The 27,264-nt window shown below is 45.8% G+C and overlaps 1 protein-coding gene across 5 annotated transcripts in view; it reads left to right on the forward strand.

Moving 5' to 3' along the window:
• The window catches only part of SLC41A2 (solute carrier family 41 member 2), a 264,977-nt gene that overhangs the window by 187,722 nt on the left and 49,991 nt on the right, over positions 1-27,264 (forward strand). For all 5 annotated transcript variants that reach the window (XM_063927763.1, XM_063927765.1, XM_063927766.1 and 2 more), the window contains 2 exons: positions 20,369-20,500; positions 23,316-23,464. In XM_063927763.1, coding sequence (XP_063783833.1) covers positions 20,369-20,500; positions 23,316-23,464 — 281 coding nt within the window. The remainder of the gene's footprint in view (positions 1-20,368; positions 20,501-23,315; positions 23,465-27,264) is intronic.

The following is a 27,264-nucleotide window of genomic DNA, read 5'->3' on the forward strand; positions in this document are numbered from 1 at the left end:
GGTATAAAATGCAGTCTCTTCCAACTCCAGATGTAATCTGATTCCTCCTTCCTCTTTGCAAGGAAGACAGTTGTTCATAAGATTCTTGACATCTCTAAATCTAGCACTGATAATCATCCAGAAAACAAGGTTCTAGTGGTGCCCATACACTTGTTCGATGCCCCGCGACGCGACATCGCGGGGCATCGCACCGGCAGTTCAGGTGCGATGAAATCGCACCTGAACTGCCAAAAAGATTACCATGCGATCATGCGATAGATCGCATGGTAATCATGTGATGGGCACGTCACCGCCGAGTGGGAGCGGCCTCTGGCCACTCACGGCGGGTGCCCATCGCACATCGCAGTGCGATATATAACATGTGTTTCTAGAAACACATGCGATCGCACTGCGATTCGATAAATATTATGTGCAGCATATAATATCTTGGGACGCGATATTCGACTGGCGTGCCCGCGCCGAAAGGTACTAAAATTTGCATACAATCCTTCGATTTCTCTCACAGATGTGGTCGAAATCGAAGGATAGTACCGATAATCTCATAAGTGTATGGGCACCATTAGGCTTGGCAAAAGATGCATCTGTAGTGTGACATGTGGCTGACAAAATGGCAGCATGCCTTTAGAATGCTTACAAAAATATATTTCTACTAAAGATTATTATTTTGTTTCTTAAATGTATTTGTTTTTTTAATAACTGTGAAATGAGATTGGCTTCTACAGACATGTACACAAGTCCTCTTTGTCTCTTGTAACGGGTGTAGTATGGTATGCCGGCGGCCGGGCTCCCGGCAACCAGCATACCGGCGCCGGGAGCCCGACCGCCGGCATACCGACAGCATGGCGAGCGCAAAGGAGCCCTTTGCGGGCATGGTGGCGCTACGTGCGCCACGCTATTTATTTTCCCTCTAGGGTTGTCGTGGACCCCCTCAAGGGAGAATATCTGTCGGTATGCCAGGTGTCGGGATTCCGGCGCCGGTATACTGTGCGCCGGGATCCCGACATTCGGCATACTGAAGACCACCTCTTGTAACTATAGATTTAGCAGAGAATGCTCATATAACATGTTTGATATTTGCATTGGCTATTGTATATGCCAATCATTTTGTTTTATTTAGTTATTTTTAATCTCCTTTCTGACTTAGCTTGATACATTAAGAATGCCTATGTGCCTTTTATACCTTCTTCTACCTTTATATGTGTGGCTGCACATTTCTGGTGCACTGACTCAAAAGGATGTCTCAGAGCACAATCAGATGTATGTGGGATAGGTAACTTGTTAGGGAGGCCAATCCCGGGCTGTTTTTTCAATCCCAGGAATCAGGATCTGGGTCTGGCTGGAAAAAGCGTGAGTAGCTGGAGCTGACAGTGATGAGGTATGGAGGAAACTGGGAGGCTTGATCCAGCTCTTGCTCATGTAGCTGGGAAGCTCGTAGAGAGCTGTTGAGACTACTGGGTAGTGGTCTTGGAGTGTAATGGAGATGCTCTGGTAGAGGTGTGACCGAAGGCGTGACTAGATAAAAAAATATCTTTATTGAACTGGAAGGTTGGATGAACTGGAAACGGATGATGACTGGACTGAATCCAGATGGTGACTGCACTGGAACCAGATGGTGACCAGACTGGTACCGGATGGTTCCAGGGTTGGAACTGGATGTTGGCCAGATTGGAATCGGATGGTGACCGGAATAGAAATCGCAGAATCTATCAGACAACCAGACTGAAACTGGAATAGTAATAGCATAGTCTATTAAACAACAAGACTGGAATAACATACTGGAATCGTACTGACACTGAGTATCATAGAGCTGTGACTTCAGGAAAAGCGATGTTGTACTGGTAGCTTGTGATTGTCCAGGAAGCTCCCTTTATAGTTGTTGGTGTTCCTCATTGGATGCTGCGGTCAGCTGACTAAAAGCATCGATCAGAGTGGATCATGTCACGGAATCCAAGATGGCTGCACCCATACTTGGGTTTTGGAGGGAACTCTGATGTTGAGCACACTGTGGACTTGCTGAGTTACCTAAAGCCTGTTGTGAAGAGAAAGCAGCATGCAGGGAGAAGCGATGCCTGGAAACACCAGCATGCTGTGGGGAGCGATGTGCGGGAGAGACACGGATTTTAAAGCCAAATGTGACAGACAGCGCAGTGGTAAGAAAGTCTATTTCAGACTCAGGAGTGTGACACAACTGACTTGTTTCTGATTATCCCTGTCTGCTCTCTGAGCTTCAACTTTTATTCTGGAAGGGAACCTGTGCTATCGTGACCTCTGACGCAGTCTTCGACTACATAGTCATCTGCTTCATGTATTGTCAGCTGATGTTTTGTATGGTTAGCCTTGGAACTGCAACCTGTGATTTTGTCATAAAGTCTATTGCCTTCTCATTGGTCCGGTTTCATATGCCTCACCTCGTATGAGCCATCAGCCACGGTGAACCCGCAGTCTATAACTCTAGAGATTTCATGCTGGGCTGTGTGAAAAATGTGAACTGTATGAGGAATGCAGAGTTTGAAGCTGTTTTCATATTAATGGTTCTAGAACTTCTAATGCTTTTTTCTTTTCCTTTCTGTTTTTTGAGGGTTTTTCTGGGGGTTTTTTTATTTGTTTTTTTTTTGTTGTATATTCTGAGCCCATCCTTCCTCCAATTATTTTTATAGCCGGGGTCATATGCACTGTCCCTGGAAAATAATCAGCCTCTTGCCGTTAACACTGGTGAATTTCATTAAAGCTGCCCCAAAACAATTTAGAATTGTTTAATTATTGCAATTCCATTTTAGTTAATAGAACTTTTCAGCTAATAGCCCCCATACATCAGCTGACTGGATCGGTGGCCAGCCATGATCGGCTTATGATGGGGAATTGCGAAAATTAAACATATTAAAAATATCCGATTCCCGAGCAAAAATGGTCTGAATCAGCAAATCAGGATTCTTTTTACATGTTTAATATTTTTTAAATGCACAGTAATTGTTTTAGGATTCAGGCTGGGTTACCTGTGTAATATAATTTGAATTAGCTGGGAAGATATTAATGCTTCATATTCTAGTACCAATTTTCAAAATGCTGCTATTAAGATAGCCCAGTGACTTAACAGACAGCGGAATAATATATGTGTCTGCAGCCACAAGTTTTACACAGAGATTGCTGTACTGTGTGTTCTGTTCAGCAATATGTTAAGCTGCGCTCTATGGCAGGCTGCCAACCCGTCTATTTAGGCTACGCCATGATCTATAACCAGCACTGGCCGATGACCTATATGAGAACGGATAAAAAGCTTAGGATGACAACAACTGAGAAAACGGATGTTTTTAACATCAAAAGCAGGGCACACGCTATCATCTGTGCCTTGTATTGTGGATTAAAGGAAAAATGTTTAAAACATCATTTGAAGCCCACTGGGTTATTTCATCACATATCAATGGCATTTCAAATAAAATATAGATGATTGTTGTCATTAATGAGCATAGCAACCATTATAATTTAATTCCTACCAGTTTGTCATTAGAGCACTGTTAAAAATAGGACGAGTGGGGGGTTTTCTGTGCTAGTTCCCACCATTGCACTGTAAAACACCACTTTAATACATGGCATAACTTATTTCTCATGTGCTATACCTGTAGAAAAGGTTGTATGGGCAAAAGAGCAACATGGAAAATGTTATTAAAAAAAGTGTTAAAAGTGCATCGCTAAAGTATCCTACCATTCCTGTTGCATATTGCTTAATTTCGTTGATCCCTACAGATGCTAACATTTTGGCGAAAGTTCTTTCCGTATGGCTTAACCATGTTTTCTCCGGGAGGGTCCACAGGTTATCCACAGGATAACATTGGGATCTGATGAAGCGACAGCAGATTTTCACCAATCGGTCAAAGCTTTTCGGCCTCCCAGCATTCAACAGGCCTGTCCATATACCCCCGCCTCCTGGCTCAGGCAAATCAGTTTGTTGACGTCAGACACCCGCCCTGCAAACGCTTGGACACTCCTATGTTTTTCCAAACACTCCCTGAAAACGGTCAGTTGCCACCCACAAACACCATCGCCCAGCAACGATCCGCTTTGTACTCATACGATGCGCCTGCGCGTGCACAGGCACACTAGTAACCTGTTCGCTGCGCTGCAGAAAAAAAACGTCAGGGAGCGATCAACTCAGAATGAGCCCCTAAGTCTCTATCTACCTTTTTGAGTACGAACATTTGGATAAGTGCCTATTGCATGAGTCTGTATGCTATTACTGTTGTTTCTATCGCTATGCGTCTGAATACAGTAGAACTGTTTAAACATGATTCAGTAATATGTTCTCCTAAATACTTGAAATGTAGTTGTAGTTGATGTTGTGCTCATATTGCTTATTATACTAATGTATAACATGTGATTGACTGCTAGTGTGATTGCTGACTTTACTATATATTCTGTCCGTTTTTTTTCCTATTCCGATCCTCAATGCTGGTGCATGGGTAGGGTTGGATTGTAGGTCACTTTAAAAAGCTTAAAGGGATTACAGTCACAAATTGTGTAGTACACTGTGGAAGTGTTGATTATTTATCATGTCTAAGAGCGGCAAAGGTGAGGAAGATACACTCACAGCAACATCAACACTCATATCATGTTTGTCTTGCTAAGCTGTGGATCTAGTTCTCAGGATCTAGTTCAGGATGGTTTGTGTGCAAATTGTTTTAGTTTTCACCAGGGTCTCTTCAAAAATACAAGGCAGATTCAGGTGCAGGTTTATCCACCTTGGGCTATGTTTGCACAGACATTATCCAGTATAGCTGAACAGATAATTCCTCCCAACTCCTGTACCAGGGATAGGTTACACGATTGGCCCTTACATGCAGCTTCCCACTTGCGGTTTATCACTTCCAGCAACAGCCTCTCAAAAGATACAGGCGAATATGCCAGTGGTAAGTAAATTTTCATCCTCACAGGCTACACGTTTCAGATGAGGATTCATCATAGGATGAAAGCTCGTTAAACTCTGCTTCGGCATACGAAGCGGAGGACGAAGGTCTCAGCTCAGTGGATATAGTTGAGTTAATTAAAGCAATGAAAGCCATTCTTTCCTTAGAGAAATCAGCAGAGCCTGTGTTTAAAACCAAGGCACCTGTGTTTAAGCGTCCCAAAACAGTTAAGACTGAGTTTCCAGGGTCAGATCCGCTGACGGAAATCATGGAAGAGGCTTGGGCTATGCCCAATAAGAAGTTTAGAATTCCTAAGAAATGGAATTCCAATTATCCTCTTCCAGCTGGGGATTGTTTAAAATGGGAGGTGACTCCTAATGTAGATACGCATGTGATTTGATTAGTGCAAAAATCTACATTACCTTTGCCTTCAACATCATTAAATGATGTCACGGATAGGAGAGTAGATGGTTTCTTAAAAAACATTTTTTTCCTGTCTGGGGCAGTCATAAGGCAGCCATGGCTTCAGCTTGGATGGCAAAGGCAGTGGCTGCCTGGGCTGATGCATTGGAGGGGGATTTTTCAAAAGCATCTAGAAAGCAAAAATTCAGTATAGCACATATAAAACAGGCTGCAATGTCCTTGGAAGAAGAAGGATGGAATATGGGTACTATTGCCTCCAGGACATCATCTTCAATTATCGCTGCTTGCAGATCAATTTGGCTACGTACGTGGAAAGCTGATTCAGAATCTAAGAAGGTTTTGGAATCTTTTCCTTTTCCTGGAGATATTCTTTTTGGTAAAGAATTGATGCATATTTTGGAGTCAGAAGCAGACTCCAAGAAGGTCAAGTTTCCTTCCACATACAATTTCAAACCTAAATGAAAAAGTGATGGCAGGCAGTCCCAATACAACAAGTCTGGTAAGACTAAAAAGCATTGGGCTACCAGAGGACTGGGTGGTATAACCGATAATAAGCCATCAGCCTGATGGTGTGGGCCTCCACCTGGGGGATCCCAGGGTGGGGGCCGACTTCTTCAGTTTGCACAGATCTGGCAGCAGTCTACAACAGATGCCTGGGTGCAGAAAGCGGTATCTCTAGGTCATGCTTTTGTCTTCAAGAAGCACCCTCCTCAAAGATTTTTTTTGTACCAGCCTGTCTTGGGTAGAGATGAAGGCCATGGCTTTGCAAGAGGCAGTTCAGAAATTGCTTCAGTCAGGAGTAGTCATTCCAGTTCCTCCTGCGCAACGAGGACAGGGTTTACTCCAACCTGTTTCTAGTTCAGAAACCAAATGGGTCATTTCGGCCCATTCTCAATCTCAAAAGTGCTGAACAAGTACATTTGGGTACCTCGGTTTCATATGGAAACTTTTACGTTCCATCATTTTGGCCATGGAGCCATGGGATTATATGGTATCCCTGGATGTACAGGATGCTTACCTACATGTTCCTATAGCACTGTCCCATCAGTGCTTTCTCAGGTTCGCTATTCTCCAACAGCATTTTCAGTTCCAGGCCCTACCTTTTGGGTTAACCACAGCCCCCAGCGTATTTACCAAGATTATGGTGGTAATGGCAGTTTATCTCCGCTTTCAGGGGATAAGAATTTTTCCATACCTCGACGATCTTTTAATCCTGGCACAGTCGCAGGAATTGCTCCTATGTCATCTGCAGCAGACAATAACGTGTCTGCAAAGGCACGGGTGGCTCATAAATTGGGCAAAATCGTCTCTGGTTCCGTCACAGCGGATAACTCACTTGGGGGCTGTACTGGATTCAAGTCTTCAGAGAGTAATCTTACTTCTGAACAAGATATCCAAGGTTCAGTCAAGGATTCAGGAGTTGCTACACAGTCAAAAGGTATCCATTTACGCAGCGATGCGTGTGATGGGATTGATGGTGTCAACGTTTGACATGGTGGAGTATGCACAGTTAGTAAGAAGTAAGAAGGTCATTAGCCTGGTGGCTACAGACATCCCATCTGGACAAGGGGAGACCCTTTTGGATATCAGATTGGATATCAGATTGGGAAATTCTGACAACAGATGCCAGTCTCCAGGGCTGGGGAGCAGTGTCAGGAAGGTTGTGTTTCCAGGGGAAATGGACCAAGGAAGAAGGCTGCCTGCCAATAAAAATATTGGTACTTCGGCTATATACATGGCACTGAATCAGGCAAAGGACATTCTTCGGGGAAAAACAGTTTAGATCCGCTCTGACAGTTCGACGGCAGTAGCATACCTCAACCATCAGGGAGGAACTCGCAGCCAAAAAGCAATGAAGGAGGTAAGTCACGTACTAAAGTGGGCAGAACTTCATCATCCAACCTTGTCCGCAGTGTTCGTTCCAGGAATTCTTAACTGGAAGTGGATTTTCTCAGTCGACACGCCATTCAGGCAAGCGAATGGGCTCTACACCCAGAGGTCTTCCAGACCCTAGTAGACAAGTGGGGGTTGCCAGAGATAGATCTCATGGCGTCCCGTCAGAACAACAAAGTTCTCGCATACGGGTCAAGTACAAAGGATCCCAGAGCGATCTTTGTGGATGCCCTGTCAGTGAGATGGGACTTTCATCTGGCTTATGTGTTTCCTCCAATCACCCTTTTACCCAGGGTGGTGAGAAATATAAAGCAAGGAAAGGGTGCCATGATACTAATAGCTCTGGCTTGGCCCAGAAGGCATTGGTACACAGATCTGCAGAGAATGTCGATGGATGCCCCACTCTTGCTCCCCAACATCCAGATCTACTGATGCAGGGTCCTTGTTATCACAGACATCTGGATCGACTTGTCTTTGACGGCGTGGCTCTTGAAACCTCTATCCTGAAGTCAAGAGGATTCTCACAACAGGTAATTGAAAGAATGCTCAGAACAAGAAAACCTTCCTCAGCTCGCATTTATCACCGAATATGGCAAACCTATATTCATTGGTGCAGTGAATGGAAAATGGACCCGAAGTCTTTCAGAGTTTCCAGGGTCTTAGCATTCCTTCAGACAGGAATGGATAAAGGTTTGAAGGTGGCTCCCTTGAGAGTGCAAGTGTCAGCATTGACTGTATGGTTCCAAAAGAAAATTGCCAATTTACATGATGTGCGTACTTTTTTCCAGGGAATGCTGCTCATTCAACCTCCTTTTGTTCCTCCTCCAGTGCCTTGAGACTTAAATGTAGTCCTAAGGGCCCTTCAAGTTGCCTCATTTGAACCACTTAATAAAGTGGGTCTTAAATGGTTGACAGCTAAAGTTCTCTTTCTACTGGCCATGGTGTCAGTTAGAAGAGTATCAGATTTAGGGGCATTGTCGTGTCGTTCCCCATTTCTGATTTTTTTATCCAGATAAAGCAGTTCTCAGAACTAGATCTGGGTATCTTCCCAAGGTGGTGTCTAAATTCCACCTTAACAAAGAAATTGTAGTCCTGGGCCTTTCTGCGGGAGATGCATCGCTGGACGTGGTCCGTGCCTTAAGGATCTACGTGAATCGTACCAGGGCCATCAGAAAGACAGATTCTCTCTTCATTCTCTACGGGTTTCACAAGAGAGGATGGCTTGCTGATAAGCAGACACTGGCAAGGTGGCTTCGGATGACAATTTCAGAAGCATATTCTCAAGCTGATCTCACTGTTCCGACTAGTGTCTCTGCTCACTCTACTCGTAAGGTAGGTCCATCATGGGCAGCACAATGTGGTGCTTCAGCAGAACAAATACAGTATGTAAGGCAGCCACATGGTCTTCCATTAACATATTCATTAGACATTATGCCATGGATACCTTTGCCTCTCATGATGCTGAATTCGGGCGAAAGATTCTCCTGTCCAATCAGGAGCGTCCCCACCACTAAATTGCTTTGGGAAATCACAATGTTATCCTGGGGATAACCTGTGGACCCTGCCGGAGAAATATACATTATGGTAAGAACTTACCGTTGATAACAGTATTTCTCCTAAGTCCACAGGATCCACAGGGATCCCAACCTGACGCACCTGATTTGAGGATCCTTTTACTCACTAACCTCGTCCTTCTTGTATGGAAGGGTGTGTATGTGTGTTCTCGCCTGATTAGGGCTATCTATGATGCGCCTGCCTTGAGCTTTGGAATACAACTGATTTTCCTGAGCCAGGAGGCGGAGATATATGGACTGGCCCGTTGCATGCCGGGAGGCCGAAAAGCTTTGGCCGATTGGTGCAAATCCGCTGTCTGTTCATCATATCCCAATGTTATCCTGTGTACTTAGGAGAAATACCGTTATCAACGGTAAGTTCTTACCATAACGTATATATTGCATCTATAGTACACCCAGGACAATCCACCTCAGTGAATATTAGGGATCTCTAAACTAATTTGCAGGCCTCTCACAGGCAGTGAGTCCTCTTCTGTTATTGGGGGTACATCAGACCTGATTGCTTGCTTGCGTTTTTTTGCAGCACTGCGATCAGGTGAGAACTGCGCAAGCGTCTGCACCGCAATGCGCAGGTGTGTCGCCCAGGTACAAAGCAGATCGCCACTCAGCGATGGGTTTGTGCGAAGAATCCATTTGCACAGGTGATCGCACGGAGATTGACAGGAAGAAGCCACTTGTGGGTGGCAACTGACCGTTTTCTGGGAGTGGTTGGAAAACTGCAGCCGTGTTCAAGCATTTGCAGGGAGTATTCCTGACGTCAATTCCGGTCCCCGACAGGCTGAAGTGTTCGCAGCGGCTGAGTAAGTCCTGGGCTACTCAGAGACTGCACAAGCTCTGCTACACATGCGTTTGCACACTTGCAAAGCGAAAATACACTCCCCTATGGGCAGCGACTATCTGTTCACAGCAGTGCAAAAAAAATACCTAGCGAGCGATCAGGTCTGAATTAGGCCCATTGTATCTTTAGTCGTGCCTAAAAATTTTGACTCTGTGGAGTGGCTCTATCTGTGGGAGGTCATGCAATATATGGGAATAGGTCCTGTATTTCTTAAGTGGGTAAAATTGCTGTACGATAGACCTAGCGCCCCACCTTTCTCTTTATTTTGGGGTATAAGGCAGGGCTGCCCATTGTATCCTGCTCTGAGGCAGGGCTCCCCATTGTCTCCTGCTCTGAGGCAGGGCTGCCCATTGTATCCTGCTCTGAGGCAGGGCTCCCCATTGTCTCCTGCTCTGAGGCAGGGCTCCCCATTGTCTCCTGCTCTGAGGCAGGGCTCCCCATTGTCTCCTGCTCTGAGGCAGGGCTCCCCATTGTCTCCTGCTCTGAGGCAGGGCTCCCCATTGTCTCCTGCTCTGAGGCAGGGCTGCCCATTGTCTCCTGCTCTGAGGCAGGGCTGCCCATTGTCTCCTGCTCTGAGGCAGGGCTGCCCATTGTCTCCTGCTCTGAGGCAGGGCTGCCCATTGTCTCCTGCTCTGAGGCAGGGCTGCCCATTGTCTCCTGCTCTGAGGCAGGGCTGCCCATTGTCTCCTGCTCTGAGGCAGGGCTGCCCATTGTCTCCTGCTCTGAGGCAGGGCTGCCCATTGTCTCCTGCTCTGAGGCAGGGCTCCCCATTGTCTCCTGCTCTGAGGCAGGGCTGCACATTGTCTCCTGCTCTGAGGCAGGGCTGCCCATTGTCTCCTGCTCTGAGGCAGGGCTGCCCATTGTCTCCTGCTCTGAGGCAGGGCTCCCCATTGTCTCCTGCTCTGAGGCAGGGCTCCCCATTGTCTCCTGCTCTGAGGCAGGGCTGCACATTGTCTCCTGCTCTGAGGCAGGGCGACCCATTGTCTCCTGCTCTAAGGCAGGGCTGCCTATTGTCTCCTGCTCTATTCGCTGTGACAATAGAACCATTAGCTTGTATTCTCCAAACCAATCCTGAGATTATGGGTCTCCAACTGGGAAATAGGACAGATTTGGCGGCTCTTTATGCCGATGATATGTTGTTTAGTTCTGAAGATTATACAATGGCTATGTTGGCAATCCTTTGGGTATAGGGGAGTTTGGTCAGTTCTCTGGTCTCAACATTAAGTGGGACAAATACTCCATTCTTCCATTGGGAGAATTTCCTCCTAGTGTCCCATTGATTTCTCTCCCACTTTGCTGGGTAACTACATTTAAATACTTAGGGATATGGGTGTCCAGTGAGAAGAAGGACTGTATTGATTTGAATTAACTTCCATTGTTTTCCAATTTCAAGGATAAATTGGCCCTTGGGGTATGCCAGGGAGGTGCAGTGAGGTAAATGGCTGAGGAGGTAATGGCTAGTATCGGAGCAAGATTTACATATACTATATGACCCAAAGGATTCATGTGGGCATTATATACAGGTGCAGCAGTATAGATCTTCCATAGACTTTTAGCTCTACAGTTTTGACTATAAATATGAATAGAATAATACAAACAAGATATTTCTATTATATTCTTTGTATTTTTCATATACTATATAGTCAAAACAGTGCAGAATGTGATCTGTAGATCTCTGTATACAAATATGCAAGTTTGATGGTTTTTGAGACTACTATATGTACAGTATATGGCTACTTGTGTGATTGTTAATTTTTTTTCCTTTTATTGTTGTATATGTTTCTACAAAATTAATACATATACTCATTTAAAAAAATGCATTGCTAAAATACGCGTAAAGTGCGCATTAGTCTTTGTTTAACATTTATCTAATACATGTGTGGGAACAATGGGCCTAATTCTGAGTTGATCGCAGCAGCAAATTTGTTAGCAGTTGGGCAAAACCATGTGCACTGCAGGGGGGCAGATATAACATGTGCAGAGAGAGTTAGATTTAGGTGGGGTGTATTCAAACTGAAATCTAAATTGCAGTGTAAAAATAAAGTAGCCAGTATTTACCCCGCACAGAAACGAAATAACTCGCCCAAATCTAACTCTCTCTGCAAATGTTATATCTGCCCCCCCCCCCTGCAGTGCACATGGTTTTGCCCAATTGCTAACAAACTTGCTGCTGCGATCAACTCAGAATTACCCCCAACACCTCCTTCATCTGCGTCTTTGTACGTGTTTAAAACTCCTGTGCAGTTATATACCCAGGCCAGCATATGTGGTCTGCAAACTTATGATCTGGGATCCGGAGTCGGCATTTCAGCTGCCTGCATTCCCAACCGCCGACTTCCTGACTGCATCACCTGCTGGGCATATGGCGTATAGATGCTAGGTGTACGAGGGCACTTCTATACCTACTGCCAGTGATTTTATAAGGGACATACATATAATAAAAGTGTGCATGTTGATGCAAATGTTTTTGTTCTTTTGAAGAGTTGTAAAGCTTTTAATTAATATTTTTTATGGAAGCCACCAAAATATTAATATTTGATTTAATAATGTATGTCAAACTTTAATCATTCTACTAATTATAAACAAATTTGTGACCTAAATAGAAACCCAACAGAACATGAACTAAAAAAAAGTAAACTGCTTATTTGTGTGCTTTTGTGTTGCTGTGTGACTGCATTGCCACGAAGGTGCAGAAACCAGCCACAAGCACTATATTGTGACACTGCACCATTCTCAAACTGAAACATTACCCATTTCTCAATCTGGCTGCTGCCGTGTATGAAGCTATGTAGCTATGTGGCCAGAGTTGGCCCTAACCATTGCAAGCATTACTCTGGAAATTTAAATACAAATGTGTGGGACACCAGAATAACAGGCGCTTAACAGTATATATATAAAGGTATACTTAGTAACACGTCCCTGGAATGTGCAGGAAAGATGGAGCTTCAAATTGTCGTGTGGACGGGCGTATTTCCCTTTTCTGAAGCAATTCTTTCTCCTCAGATCGATGTTAACATGGAAAAAATGGTATATATACTTATGTGTGTAATAATGTTTAAATAATGAATAAGTCTCTCTCATTGTCAGAGATATTAAACACAGAAAAGGCAATATTCATCCATCGATGAGGCGTACCCCAACTCACTTTCCAAACGAAAGAAGAAAGCCTATCAAGGTATCTTTTTCTATCCACCTCTGTGTTTAGAAATCACAGATTTAGGTGATAAACCCTCTTTGCCAAGGAAATAAGCGTACCTCACTCACACAAAAAGGGGGTGGTTGAAACACATAAAGGTATCTTTCATACTCTGTAAGTTGAATGTAAGGCGTACCCTACTCACGGAAATCAAGATTATATTCAAGCACATCTGGGTTTCTTTCGATGATCAAACGTGTTAATGATTGGCACTAATTTTCCTCATGTGTGGATAGATCCCAAAATCAAAAAAGAATATGGTTCACGATATGTCCACATGAAAAAGGTTTGTATTTTATTAAAAAACGCCCCGTACATAAGGGGTGAGCACAATGAACACAATAAAAAGGTATGCACAGTCCATTAGATGTTATAGCAGCGTGGATAATGCATCCAAAAACATACAGAAATTTTTTTAAGTCCAAGACTTAAGTAAAATAATTTAGTTAAAAGCAATGACAGTTCATACCTGTCATGTCTTGATAAAGGCCTATGACAGGCCGAAATATGTTGACCAGCTGAGAGTGTGGACCTTCTACTATACCATTTAGGTATGAACTGTCATTGCTTTTAACTAAATTCTTTTATTTAAGTCTTGGACTTAAAAAAATTTCTGTATGTTTTTGGATGCATTATCCACGCTGCTATAACATCTAATGGACTGTGCATACCTTTTTATTGTGTTCATTGTGCTCACCCCTTATGTACGGGGCGTTTTTTAATAAAATACAAACCTTTTTCATGTGGACATATCGTGAACCATATTCTTTTTTGATTTTGGGATCTATCCACACATGAGGAAAATTAGTGCCAATCATTAACACGTTTGATCATCGAAAGAAACCCAGATGTGCTTGAATATAATCTTGATTTCCGTGAGTAGGGTACGCCTTACATTCAACTTACAGAGTATGAAAGATACCTTTATGTGTTTCAACCACCCCCTTTTTGTGTGAGTGAGGTACGCTTATTTCCTTGGCAAAGAGGGTTTATCACCTAAATCTGTGATTTCTAAACACAGAGGTGGATAGAAAAAGATACCTTGATAGGCTTTCTTCTTTCGTTTGGAAAGTGAGTTGGGGTACGCCTCATCGATGGATGAATATTGCCTTTTCTGTGTTTAATATCTCTGACATTGAGAGAGACTTATTCATTATTTAAACATTATTACACATATATATATATATACCATTTTTTCCATGTTAACATCGATCTGAGGAGAAAGAATTGCTTCAGAAAAGGGAAATACGCCCGTCCACACGACAATTTGAAGCTCCATCTTTCCTGCACATTCCAGGGACGTGTTACTAAGTATACCTTTATATATATATACTGTTAAGCGCCTGTTATTCTGGTGTCCCACACATTTGTATTTAAACTTGTGCTATCTGAACTTTTTGGTGAGGTTCTGTTGTGGTGAACCGGCCTACGGGCTGCTCTTCTTTTGCGCCGTTTGCTAGGGATTCACAACTTTTTAGTTTTGTGTCCATTACTCTGGAAATGCCCATTTTTTAAAGACCATAACAGCCATTGTACCATACTTATTTGTAGTCTGTACCGTTGCAAATAACTTTATTTCTGCTGTGGGGTACACTGGGCTCCACAAGGAATGGACAATGGGGTGTAGAGTAGGATCTTGATCCGAGGCACCAACAGGCTCAAAGCTTTGACTGTTCCCAGAATGCATAGCCCCGCCTCCCTGCACAGGAGCTCAGTTTTGTAAGTTGGTGCTGAAGTAGCAGGCACTTAACAGAGGGGCTGCTCCAGGCAGCCCTAAGAAGAGCTTTTTTTCTGAGGAAAAAAGTGAAGACTTCAAGGGCAGCAGCAGTGTTATATGTCAGTGGACATTCACGGCTGCGGCTCCAGCTCTCCCCAGCGGCGCTGTACACTCCCGAGCCCTGGTTGCCGGGTACCTACAGCAGGAGGCTCCGGTTTTCTTCTTTGTCAGGCACACACGGCGGGGGCTCTCCGGGATCACGTGGCCGTGCTTCGGGAGGTGGTAAGTGGGTCCCGCTTGCGGGACCCGGTCTTTATCGCAATCCGGCACGGTCAGTGGGAGGCGGGCCGCGCGTGCTGGCGGTGGACACTGTGGCAGTACAGGCGATCCCACTAGATCACCAGGGCATGGGACAGGTCAGGTTTTCTCTATAAACCTCTTTATTAGAGCCCGCAGTACCCGGTGGTTTTGCCAGCAGGGGGATAAGGCTTAGACCTGAAGCCCCTCACCCAGCCCCAGGGCGCCATTTTCCGCAAATGTTCCCACCCTGGAGCTGCATGTCTGTCTCTCCCTCACTCCCTGGCAGTGTCTGCAGCGTCATTATCCCTCAGCTCACTGTTCCTGGGAATGCTTGGGCAAATCCTCCTATGTAAAGCCGCCTGGTTGTCAGTGCTGTGACTTTACAAGACACTTAAGTATTCTACCTGCCTTTTTTAGTCAGTGTTAGTAAGAAAGAGTGCACTTAGTCAGGGTCTCCTAGTACAATTACCCTATGATATACATCCAGTTCTTACTGTGTACTGTTATATCTATTGTTATATAGCTGTGTAAGCTAGTCCAGTGCAGTATTATTGTTAGTAATAACCTCTGCATTGTACAGACTGTGACTATTTGTGTGTGCATTTGATAGCTGAGTGGTGTCCATTTCGTGTCTTTCACTCAACCTGCTATCCCTATATTCTATAACCTGAGGGGGCTTGGTGCGTCAGGTTTTATCAAATATAGGATTTTCACAAAGATATACTGTATTATGTATTTTTCTCTGTGATTTAGTCACCATATCTCTCTTTTATCTCTGCTGGTGCTGACTACACTGCGCAGGGGTTTGGGCTAGAGGTATTGTGCTGCTGATAATTGTACTGTGTTACCTGATATTGCAAGTTATATCATGTCTGCTTATAAGGGTAACGGTTCTGGGGCTGAACACACTGCAGGTGTTGCTGAAGCCGCAGATACCTATGAGGAGAATGTAGCAGCTTTGGGCTCTGGTTCTGGGGACTCCTTGCCCCCCAGTGGGACTGTGGCAACGGGGGGCAAATAATGACCCGCCGTGGGCCGCTTTTTCCCCGCTTCTGCATACGCTAGTTCATAAACGAACACCCCCTATGGGACCCCCAATGCCGGTGCAACCGTTTGTGGACCCTGCAGCTAACCCGCCGTGGGCGGACGATTTATCTGCTCAAATAAAGAAGTTGAACCAGTCCCTGACTACTAAAAAGTCTGACCGTCGCTCGCCTAAGTCCAAGGGGTCCTCTAAGCGAGCGCTTGTCTCCTCCCAATCCACTGCTGTCACTGACACTTCGTCTAATGAAGACGGCACTTACACTGACCCCACAGGTTCTGACTCAGATACGGCTGATAGGGAGGGTGGTTCACATGTGGATGTTCCTGATCTTTTGGAGGCTATTAAGTTAATTTTACAGATTACGGATGATCCCGAGCCATCCATTCCTCCAAAGAAACCAGATAGGTTCAAGCGTCAGAAAGTGATTAAACAAGTTTTACCTCACTTTGACCACCTCATAGATATACTTAAGGAACCCTGGGAAAACCCGGGTACGAAGTTTGTGCCTCAAAAGAAGATGCTGGCTCGCTATCCCCTCGCGCCGGAGCTGTCTAAGAATTGGGAAACGCATCCTCCAGTGGACTCACATGTGGCTAGGATGGTGGTTTCCTCAGCTCTACCGGTCACCACTGTCACGTCTCTAGAAGAGCCTACGGACAAATGTGTGGAGGGTTGTCTGAAAGCGATTTACACCCTCACGGGTGCTGCACAAAGGCCCACTATTGCAGCTACTTGGGCTGCAGAGGCCATTGAAGCATGGGCCTTGGAGTTAGATGCTGAAATCTCCTCTGACCATGCTGGACAATGCTTGTCTTATATTGTCACAGCTTCTCGTTATATTAAAGAGGCGGCTTCTGATGCCGGTATCCTGGCAGCCAAGGCCTCAACTACGTCAGTCCTGGCTCGCCGGATATTGTGGCTGAGATCCTGGTCTGTGGATCTGGACTCTAGAAAAACCCTGGAGGTACTCCCTTTTAAGGGAGATATTCTGTCTGGGGAGGATTTAAATAAGATTGTGGCTGACTTGGCTACTGCCAAAACGCACCTTTCGTCCTTCAGGTAAAGCAAAAGGTCAGGCGTACAACAAGCAGGCACCGCACTTCCAAACCTGGTAAGCCTAAACCAAAAAGAGCATGGGCGGCTCGTCAGCCAGCTTCGAAGACAGATAAGCCTGCCGCATGACGGGGCGAGCCTCCCTTTGGGGGATCCCAGAGTGGGGGGCCGGCTTCTAGGGTATACCCAGGAATGGTTGATGACCACTTCAGATGCCTGGGTACGGGAAGTCGTCACTCGAGGTTACGCCATAGCCTTCAGAAACCGACCCCCTCATTGATTTTGCCAGACAGATGTCCCGTTGGACAAGAAAAAGGCAAACACTCTACATTCGGTGGTACAGACCCTCCTGGATACAGGAGTCGTAGTACAGGTGCCTCTTATGCAGAGGGGCCAGGGGTACTATTCTCCGCTGTTTCTAGTCCCGAAACCGAATGGGTCCTCCCGACTCATTCTCAACCTCAAGGCATTGAACAGGTTTGTGAAGGTTTCCAAGTTCCGAATGGAAACCCTTCGCTCTATAGTTCTGGCCTTGGAACCTGGGGACTTCATGGTCTCCCTGGATATACAGGATGCTTACCTGCATATTCCTATTGCAGTGTCTCATCAACAATACCTGAGATTTGCGATTGGAAACTGCCATTACCAGTTTCGGGCGTTACCTTTTGGTTTAACAATGGCTCCGCGAGTCTTTACAAAGTCATGGTGGTGATGACGGTGGTACTCCGCCGTCAAGGGGTCAGGATACTGCCGTATTTGGACGACTTGTTAATCCTGGCAAATTCCCCAGAACTTCTCCTGCGTCATCTAGATGTGACGGTCCGGTTTCTGAAAGCCCATGGGTGGCTCATCAACTGGAAGTCATCCCTGATCCCAAGTGTCGATACATTCGGCGATGCAGGTGCTGGGCCTCATGGTGTCGGCATTTGACATGGTGGAGTATGCTTAATTTCACTCTCGCCCTCTCCAGAGGCTGATTCTCGCCAAGTGGGACGGCCTGCCTCACCGGATCAGGTCTCAAATTATCTCATTGACTTCGGAGGTCCATCTGTCGCTGCTCTGGTGGCTCCGGGACCAACAACTGTGCAGGGGCCGTCCGTTCTGGATATCCGACTGGGTCCTGTTGACGACAGATGCCAGTCTAAGAGGTTGGGGCGCGGTGCTGGAGCAACACTCCCTTCAGGGGCGGTGGACCAAGGAGGAGTCCCTCCTCTCGATTAATATTCTGGAGTTGCGTGCGGTCTTCAATGCCTTGAACCTAGCCCCAGCATTTAATTCAGAACCATCCTGTTCAAGTACAGTCGGACAACGCCACCACAGTGGCTTACATAAATCTTCTAGGCGGCACTCGAAGCGGACCAGCAATGAGGTAAGTCTCACGGATTCTACAGTGGGCAGAACGCCATCTACCGGCCATATCGGCAATATTCACTCCGGGAGTCCTGAATTGGGAAGCAGACTTTCTCAGTCGTCAGGACGTGCATGCCGGCGAGTGGGGCCTCCATCCAGAAGTGTTTCAACTCCTAGTGGAAAGGTGGGGTCTTCCAGATCTGATGGCGTCTCGACACAATCACAAGGTTCCGGTCTTCGGAGCAAGGACAAGGGATCCTCAAACAGCATTCGTGGATGCGCTGGCGGTACCGTGGAGGTTTCGGCTGCTGTACGTGTTCCCTCCGGTGTCACTCCTGCCCAGGGTAATTCGGAAGTTCAAGCAAGAAAAAGGAATTCTGCTTCTCATAGCTCCAGCGTGGCCCAGACGGCACTGGTTCTCAGACCTGCAAGGCCTATCGTCAGAGCGTCCAATTCTACTTCCACAACGCCCAGACCTCCTCGTTCAGGGCCCCTGTGTCTACCAGGACCTAGCCCGGCTGTCTTTGACGGCGTGGCTCTTGAAGCTTCCGTCTTAAGGGCTAAAGGGTTTTCTGAGGCGGTCATTCAAACTATGTTGCGGGCCCGGAAACCGGCTTTGGCTAGGATTTACTATAGGGTCTGGCATTCTTACTTTGTTTGGTGCGCATCTAACGATTATGACGCTTCCAAGTATAGTATAGCCAAGTTGTTGGCTTTTCTGCAGCAGGGCCTGGACTTAGGCCTGCGTCTGGCCTCCCTCAAGGTTCAAATATCTGCTTTGTCGGTGTGGTTTCAGAGAAAAATTGCGACCTTACCTGATGTGCATACCTTTATTCAGGGCGTTTTGCGTATCCAACCTCCCTATGTCCCGCCTGAGGCTCCTTGGGACTTGTCGGTGGTTTTGGAGGCATTACAAGAGTCTCCGTTTGAACCTCTTGGTTCATCTGACTTTAAGTGGCTTTCCCTTAAGGCGGTGTTTCTGCTGGCTATTGCTTCAGCTAGAAGAGTGTCGGATTTGGGTGCCTTGTCCTGTAGTTCCCCATATCTGATATTTCACTGTGACCAGGCAGTTCTTAGGACTCGTCTCGGCTATCTGCGTAAGGTGGTTTCCTCATTCCACCTTAATCAGGAGATTGTAGTTCCGGCACTTGTTTCTCCTGAGCTGTCTCCGAAAGAGCGGTCTTTGGATGTGGTACGGGCTCTCCGTATCTACGTGAAGAGAACTGCTCCTATTAAGAAATCTGATTCTCTTTTTGTTGTGTTTGGGTTTCTCAAACGGGGCTGGCCTGCTCACAAGCAAACTCTGGCCAGATGGATTAGAATGATGATTGCACATGCTTATGTGAAGGCTGGTCTCTCTGCTCCTGATCACATTAAGGCCCATTCTACTCGGTCTGTTGGACCTTCTTGGGCGGCCCAACGTGGTGCGACCCTTGAACAATTGTGCAAGGCGGCTACGTGGTCCTCTGTGAACACATTCATAAGGTTCTATGCCTTCGATACTGCCGCTTCCTTTGGACGTCGGGTTCTTGTGCCTGCTACAGTGCGTCCCCTCCCATAAGGAACTGCTTTAGGACATCCCCATTGTCCATTCCTTGTGGAGCCCAGTGTACCCCGCAGTAGAAAACGAGTTTTATGGTAAGAACTTACCTTTGTTAAGACTCTTTCTGCGAGGTACACTGGGCTCCACAAGGCGCCCACCCTGACGCACTTAGCTTCTTTGGGTTGGTATGGCATTAGCCGCTGACACTTCTCCTGTCGTGAGAGTGTGGTGTATGTGGCTACTAACCGTTGTTGTCTCTTTTCCTGCTACTGCATTGGTCTGGTTAACTAAAAACTGAGCTCCTGTGCAGGGAGGCGGGGTGATATAGGAGGCGTCGCTATGCATTCTGGGAACAGTCAAAGCTTTGAGCCTGTTGGTGCCTCGGATCAAGATCCTACTCTACACCCCATTGTCCATTCCCCATTGTCCATTCCTTGTGGAGCCCAGTGTAACTCGCAGAAAGAGTTTTACAAAGGTAAGTTCTTACCATAAAACTCGTTTTTATATGTTGTATTCACTTTTTGTTTCATTTCTTAAGGTATTGGAGGAAACCTAGTAGCCATACAGGCCAGCAGAATTTCTACCTATTTGCATTTACACAGCATTCCTGGAGAGCTGCCAGAGGAGACTACAGGGTGTTACCATCCTTGTAGGACCTTTTGTGGAACAGGTATGTTTTGTTTATTGTTTATTTAAGATTGGATTAAATTTACATATTTGTCTGATATTTTATAGTTCGTATTAAGGTCTCTGTTTAGCAAATCTAAAAATTTATTTTCTCTAGTATTTAAAAATAAAAAAAAATGCATTGCAATCACAGATTTCACCGACTTCTCATGCTGCTTTTCCTGATGTAGGACTCAATGGGGGCTGAGCAGCAATGCTTCTCCAAACTTGTCTCCTAAAATGAACGCCATTTCTACATGGCATTATAGGCAGGAGAGAGCAGAGAAGATCAATATCTCCATCTGCTTTCTCCCACAACTCACATGTGCCTTAGATCCACCTCACTCCTCATTTGCATGCGTCCCTCGGATCGATATTCGCCAAGTTTACATTGCCAAACGCCGCTTATCCCCTTCCGTGATGGGTTTTACTGAAAAGTACACACCTCCCATGGTGTGTTTTAAAATTTTGGGAGTGCAGGGGTTAAAGTACAGGGGGGAGTGCAGAGGGGAAACACCCGCGGGCATCTCCAGCATCAGAGCTCATGCAATAAAAAAAAGTAAAACTGTGGGGGGTTTTCTAAAACAATACACACCTACCATGGTGTGTATTTAATTCCCGGGATGCAGGGGTTAAGTGCAAGGAGGGGGGTGAGCAGAGGGGAGTGAGCAAGTGCAAGGGGGTGAGCAGGCAGGGATCACCCGCAGGGATCTCCCGCATCAGAGCTGATTCCCGGCCACATATCGGCACCCAGGACTCAGCATAAGCCTTTACACTGTTAAGCACCCTCCCAGCCAATAGGAGTCTGGGGGGCGGGCTTAACTCCATAATAGCTTATGCTGAGTCTCAGATTAGTTGCAGCCTCAGACCTACTCACATTTGCTCAGATGGCAAAAATCTTCGATGTTTCAGAATTGTGTCTGCGACTGGGCCAATTATTGGTCTAGAGGAGGGTCTCGATATCTGTGCTACACCCTTGATTTATTTTTTCTTAAATCGGCCAATTTTTTTGTGAAATTGGGTGAGGAGAAAAATTGTATAACATATGGTGGGATTATTGAAAATGTGCACACACTGGTCAAAATCAGGATATTGTGGCCAAGATTTTCGGTACTGACCGATAGATTGGATTATGGAAGTGTCATGTTTGTGACAAAATTGTTCCTGATTTAAAGGCGAAACACAAAACAATTGTTCGTAGACCCTATTTGAGAAATCAGGCCGATGTCCGATTATTGGCTAAGCAGACCAATAATTGTATAATATGTCGCTTTAGTACAGTGGTTCTCAAACTCGGTCCTCAGGACCCCACACAGTTCAGATTTTCCATGTCACCCAGCAGGTGCGCTGTTTACCACCAACTGTCGCATTTTCAAAATCTACAGGTGACCTGCAAAACATGATCCGTGTGGGGACCGAGTTTGAGAACCTATGCTTTAGTGGAATTGGGGGGGGGGGGGGGGGAGAGTTATGGCAAGGCCTGCCTAAACGGACTTGCTTATCTGTTACATGACTGCTGTCCAACTGATGTCCATGTGCTATTACTTCTGTGGCCTCAAACCAAGCAATTATTACTCTGAATTGTTTCGAATTTATTGACAAAAGTCAGCACACAAAATTCAGTAACATAGGTTCCTTATTTGTTAATGTGGTATTTCATCAGAAAATAGCTGAAGTAAATAATTCTGCCCCCTGACATCACGCTCACCTTTCTATGCCTATTTGATTAGAGCCATGAGTTTTTAAGGCACTGTGACTGAGGCTGGGCAGCATTCTCGAAAACACCTATTTTCTGGGAGTGGCGAGGCTAGGGTGTGCGTCTTCCGACGCAAACTTCTTGGACTCTGCTACAGAGCTGCAAGGGCCAATGTGAGTAATCTAAGGGTTACTTAGATGGCTGATGGTCTCACAGATGAGCCGATCCTTCATCTTTTAGAATGCAGCCCTGAGCTCTGAGATGCCTACAGACGCCTCCTGCTGCATTAGCATATTTTCACATCACTGTTGCGTCCAACTCTGAATCAAACCTAGAGGTTGCAAACCCAATTTGTCTGTTTCAAACACTTATTTTATCATTTGTACATTTGCAAACAGATTACTCTTACATTGTGTTTTATAAGATGCATATATGTCTTTCTCAATTTTGTCCCGCTTTCACGTTTTTCTGCCAGACCGGTGATGACATAGGTTTATTGAATAATTTAAAGTGGCCCTTTTACCAACAAGGTCTTTGTCTTATCTCATATTAATGAAGCAAAAGACTACTGGCGTGCAGTGGGAACAGCCATTTTGTGGCTTTGACCAATATTTATTAGAATGCACTTTTGTCCATTCACTGCGAACCAGTGCCTTGTGAATATTTGCCTTGCAGTGTTTCAGTCACTGGTTACCTTTGTAAGGTTGCATTTTCATGGCTATTGATTCGACAAATAAAATGGCTTTTCGCAGAGTGGTCTGATGCTGCGTCTTAGGTTTCAGCAGCGGACCACAGAAGCAGGCCAGAGACATCTACAGTATTTACTCAAGATGCCTCCTGCCACATTACCATATTTTCACATGTGATCTACGCCTATCTCTGGATCAGACCCTATATTTCCCAGCAAGTAACTGAGCTGTTGGGATATTGTACAGTAGTTCCACAACAGATGGATTGCCAAAGGTTGCTGATTACTGATTTAAAGAGTCCAAAACATGCTGTTTTATCACTACTTAATGATTGATGAAAGCGAACGGCAAAAATAAATTATTGAGCAGGATTTCATTAGGTTAATGACTCCATGACCCATATACCTATAAACACAATCTGTTTTATTTCTCAGGAGTGAATAAGAAATCGGCTCAAGTTCTTATCTCCCTTGTCATCCCTGGACACTTAATTTTTTTATACACCATCTATTTAATGAAAAGTGGTCACACATCCCTGACTCCTATCTTTATTGTGGTTTATTTGTTGCCAGCTCTACTACAGGTAAGAACTATGTCCACAGTGTTTACTGTGTCTTATGTCTGCATTCAGTAGTTGTGTATATCTGTTAGTATCTGTCTGCTTTTAATTACGCAACTGTTCACTTGTTTAATTCATTCCTCCCAACATTGTTTGCCTAAATGTGTCACATATGAGGCATAAAGAAATTTTTCGTACCAGAAATATAATTTGCACTGAACGGTGGTTGGGTTTATAGATATAGCTATTATACAGATGTGTCCTCATACATCTTGCCTTAATACACCACGTAGCGGGGAGATGCCTGGCGTGAGTGAGCTGACTGGTCCTGTGCAACTCCGTTAGCATCAGGCGTCTTATTCACTTTGCTGTGCAAATAGGACACACAAGCAGACTGCTGATTAAAATGATATGTGGCATACCTATATTCTCTGTGCGTCTGCTGCTGCAACTGCATACGAAATGGTACGTTCTAGTGTTTTCTAGGAAAACACTGTAGCATTAGTATGCAGATACAGCCACGGTCGCATATAGGCATGCCACATTTGTTTTGCGAATAAGAACCATTTTAATGGAAAAAGTCACACGTAAAGACACTTAGCGCTCTAGGGCTGTTTAACGTGCAGGGAGGCTAGACGTAAGTGGACACATCTGTACACCAGGGAGTAAATATAAATAGCTGAATCAAGTGAAGTCATACTTGAGATCTTATGCTGTGTGCACATAACCCATAGCAACCAATCAGATGTGTAGAGATACCATAGATGTGTACAGGTACTATAAAAATGATGGTTCTATACTGTTGCATTGTATTACAACACATTTAGGGCCTGAGTTGCATGCCGTACTGATATTTGCACCAGTGAACCATGTTATCCAACTGCGCATGCATGTTAATAGCTAAAAAATTGCGCAGCGCGAAAAGGCCCATTGTGTATATGCACAGTCGCAGGACAGATTGAGATGCACGGCCTCAGAAATGTATTGGATGTTCCTGAGCAGGGACTGGGAGGTGGCTGTTCGATGCACAAAGATTCATCATGGTACGGGTGTATTATGCGAGAGTCGCATAGCTCAGACGGGATCAGTATGATATACCAATGGTCGTGATGCCACCCGTCAGTCCACTGACAACGGCATCCCGGCCGTCAGTATGCCGTCAGCGGGGCGAGCGAATAGAGTCCGCTTGCAGGCTCGGTGGCTCGCTGCGCCTGCCACAGGTTCTATTCACATTCTATGGTTGTCGTGGACACCCACAAGTGGAAATAGTCCCTGTTAGCCGGGATTCCGGCTGTTGGCATTGTCAGTGGTCAGGATTCCGGTGTCTGTTTCCTGGCCGCTGGGATCTCGACCGCCGGCAAATTAGCTGTATCCCGCTCAGACATGTTCTTGCTTACACAGGAGGCCATAACCTGATGGAGAGTCTGCACCTAAGTTGGGGCATGTGAAAGTTTCAGTGGTGCATCCGATGGTAGTATCTATAGATACAACCGGGCCTGATTCAGATGTGGACGGAGTGCCGTCCTGTGCTGATGTTCTGTACTTTGCACGAATGGGTCCTGCAACACAGGATACAGGGCGGGCATTAGACTGTCAGTGATTTACAGTCTGATGCCATTTGGGGGCGGGGAGCGGCTGGCAATGAGCTTTGTTTGTGAAAACTGAGGCATGTCACTGCCATTAGGGGGAGGGTAGAGACCAGGGATCTCTGTTATTGCACAGAGATTTGCTGGCCTCTGTGATGGGCAGCTTGCACGTCTCCCTGGATGCCACAAGCTGCCCGATGGTGCTGAGGAAGATGCGATACTGCATCCGTAAAGGGGGTAATTCAGATCTGATCGCAGCAGCAAATTTTTTAGCTAATGGTCAAAACCATGTGCACTGCAGGGGGGGCAGATATAACATTTGCAGTGAGAGTTTGATTTGCATGGGTTATATTGTTTCTGTGCAGGGTATATACTGGCTGGTTTATTTTTTCACTGCAATTTAGATTTCAGTTTGAACACCCCACCCAAATCTAACTCTCTCGTCACATGTTATATCTGCCCCCCTTGCAGTGCACATGGGGGGTAATTCAGACCTGATCGTAGATGTGCTAAATTTATCACATCTACGATCAGTCACACTGACATGCGGGGGACGCCCAGCACAGGGCTAGTCAGCCCCACATGTCAGGGCCTGCCCCGTCGCACAAGTACAAAAGCATCGCACGGCGGCGATGCTTTTGTACTTAAAGAGTACGCTGGTGGGGAGCTACCCATCGCTGTGAGGATCGCAGTGGCTGCTTGTGACGTCACGCAGCTGATGCAGCCCGACCCCCACATGGTCCAGGCACGCCTGCGATGCTCGGACCGCGTCCCTAGAACGGCGGCCAAATGCAGCCGGCCCACCCAGCGAACTCCTCTGCCTGTCATTCAGGCAGAGGCGATTGCAGAGCTGAGGCATCCGTCGGCTGTCTGGCATGCGCAGTTCAGATCTGATCGGCACAGCACCGATCAGGTCTGAATTAGGCCCATGGTTTTGCCCATTAGCTAACTAATTTGCTGCTGCAATCAGATCTGAATTAGGCCCAAAGTTTGGAACAGTAATGCATGCAGGAGGTGTGACGCCTCTTGCTGCATTACCATATTAGTGCTATTGCCGTTGCTTCCATGTAAGCAGCAGCGATAGTATCTCCAACCACATCTGAATCAGGCCCATCAAGCAAGATTGTTGCGTCTAAAGATGCACAAAGTGGGCGCCTCAGCACTTGCACAGTTGAATGCACATTTGTACACCAGGGAATGGGCTGATACTAGAATTAGCATGAAGTCGCAGACATTACTACAGCAAAAGAATCTAAGGGGGTTATTCAGTAAGGATTGCAAATTCTGCTTTTTAGCAGAATTTGTAATCCTTTGAATCGCATGCTAGGGCCCGCCCATCGCACGGCAATGCTGCCCAGCATGCAGAACACCACCTATCCACTGTGATCACGATGAAATTGCGATCGTGCTGCAATTACAGCGTGATTGCTAAAATTGTGGATGTTTCCTGCCGGCGCAGCCTGGCTGCGACGGCAGGAGATCCGACGACATTTTTTAGTTCGGAGCAGCAGCATGTGACGACACGCAGCCGCCCTGAAAACACTGATGACACGCCCCCCGTTCACGCCACCATGTACCCGTTAGTTAAGTTCCACCCCCGCAACTCTCCGTTTCCACCTAGAAAATTGAGCATTGTCACTCCGTGAATGCCTCTGGCAGAGGAGTTTGCAATTACTGCAGGTCATCCGCATTAAGTGCGGGCGCATGCTCAGAAGGGGACCTACACATGTGTACATGGGTACCGTTGTTGTTTTGCTGTTGACCTGAATCAGCCCCTAAAGCAGTTGCAGCAGTGTGCGACTCTGAATTAGCCCCGTAGTCCTTATTTACCAGTACAGTGAAATGATACAAAGTCCGTCAGTAAAATATGTGCTTGGAAAACCAATTGAAGCACTGTCAGAATTGTTATTCACACCTTACTTCTAAACATATTTGGATTTTATGAATTTCAATAACGGTCAAATTTAGTAGGCGAAGCACTGAGCAGGAAGGGATATTAAAGTTAGTTAGCCTTGTCATGTCAGAAGCAAGGACACGTTCAATTCTTTAATAGTTTCCAGCTCCAAAGGAAGAGCTCTGAATTAAAAAGATTAACTGTAATGATACTGAGCTCAGGGATGTTTCAGTCGGGCATGCCAAGTACTGCACCACTTATATTGGCCTTTAGAGACTTGTACTCTGTATTATTTATAAACACACCTGGATTCTTGGGCCTTCATCTTGTTTATTATTCAATAT

Source organism: Pseudophryne corroboree, chromosome 6 (assembly GCF_028390025.1).
Source record: "Pseudophryne corroboree isolate aPseCor3 chromosome 6, aPseCor3.hap2, whole genome shotgun sequence".
Taxonomy (NCBI): Eukaryota; Metazoa; Chordata; class Amphibia; order Anura; family Myobatrachidae; genus Pseudophryne; species Pseudophryne corroboree.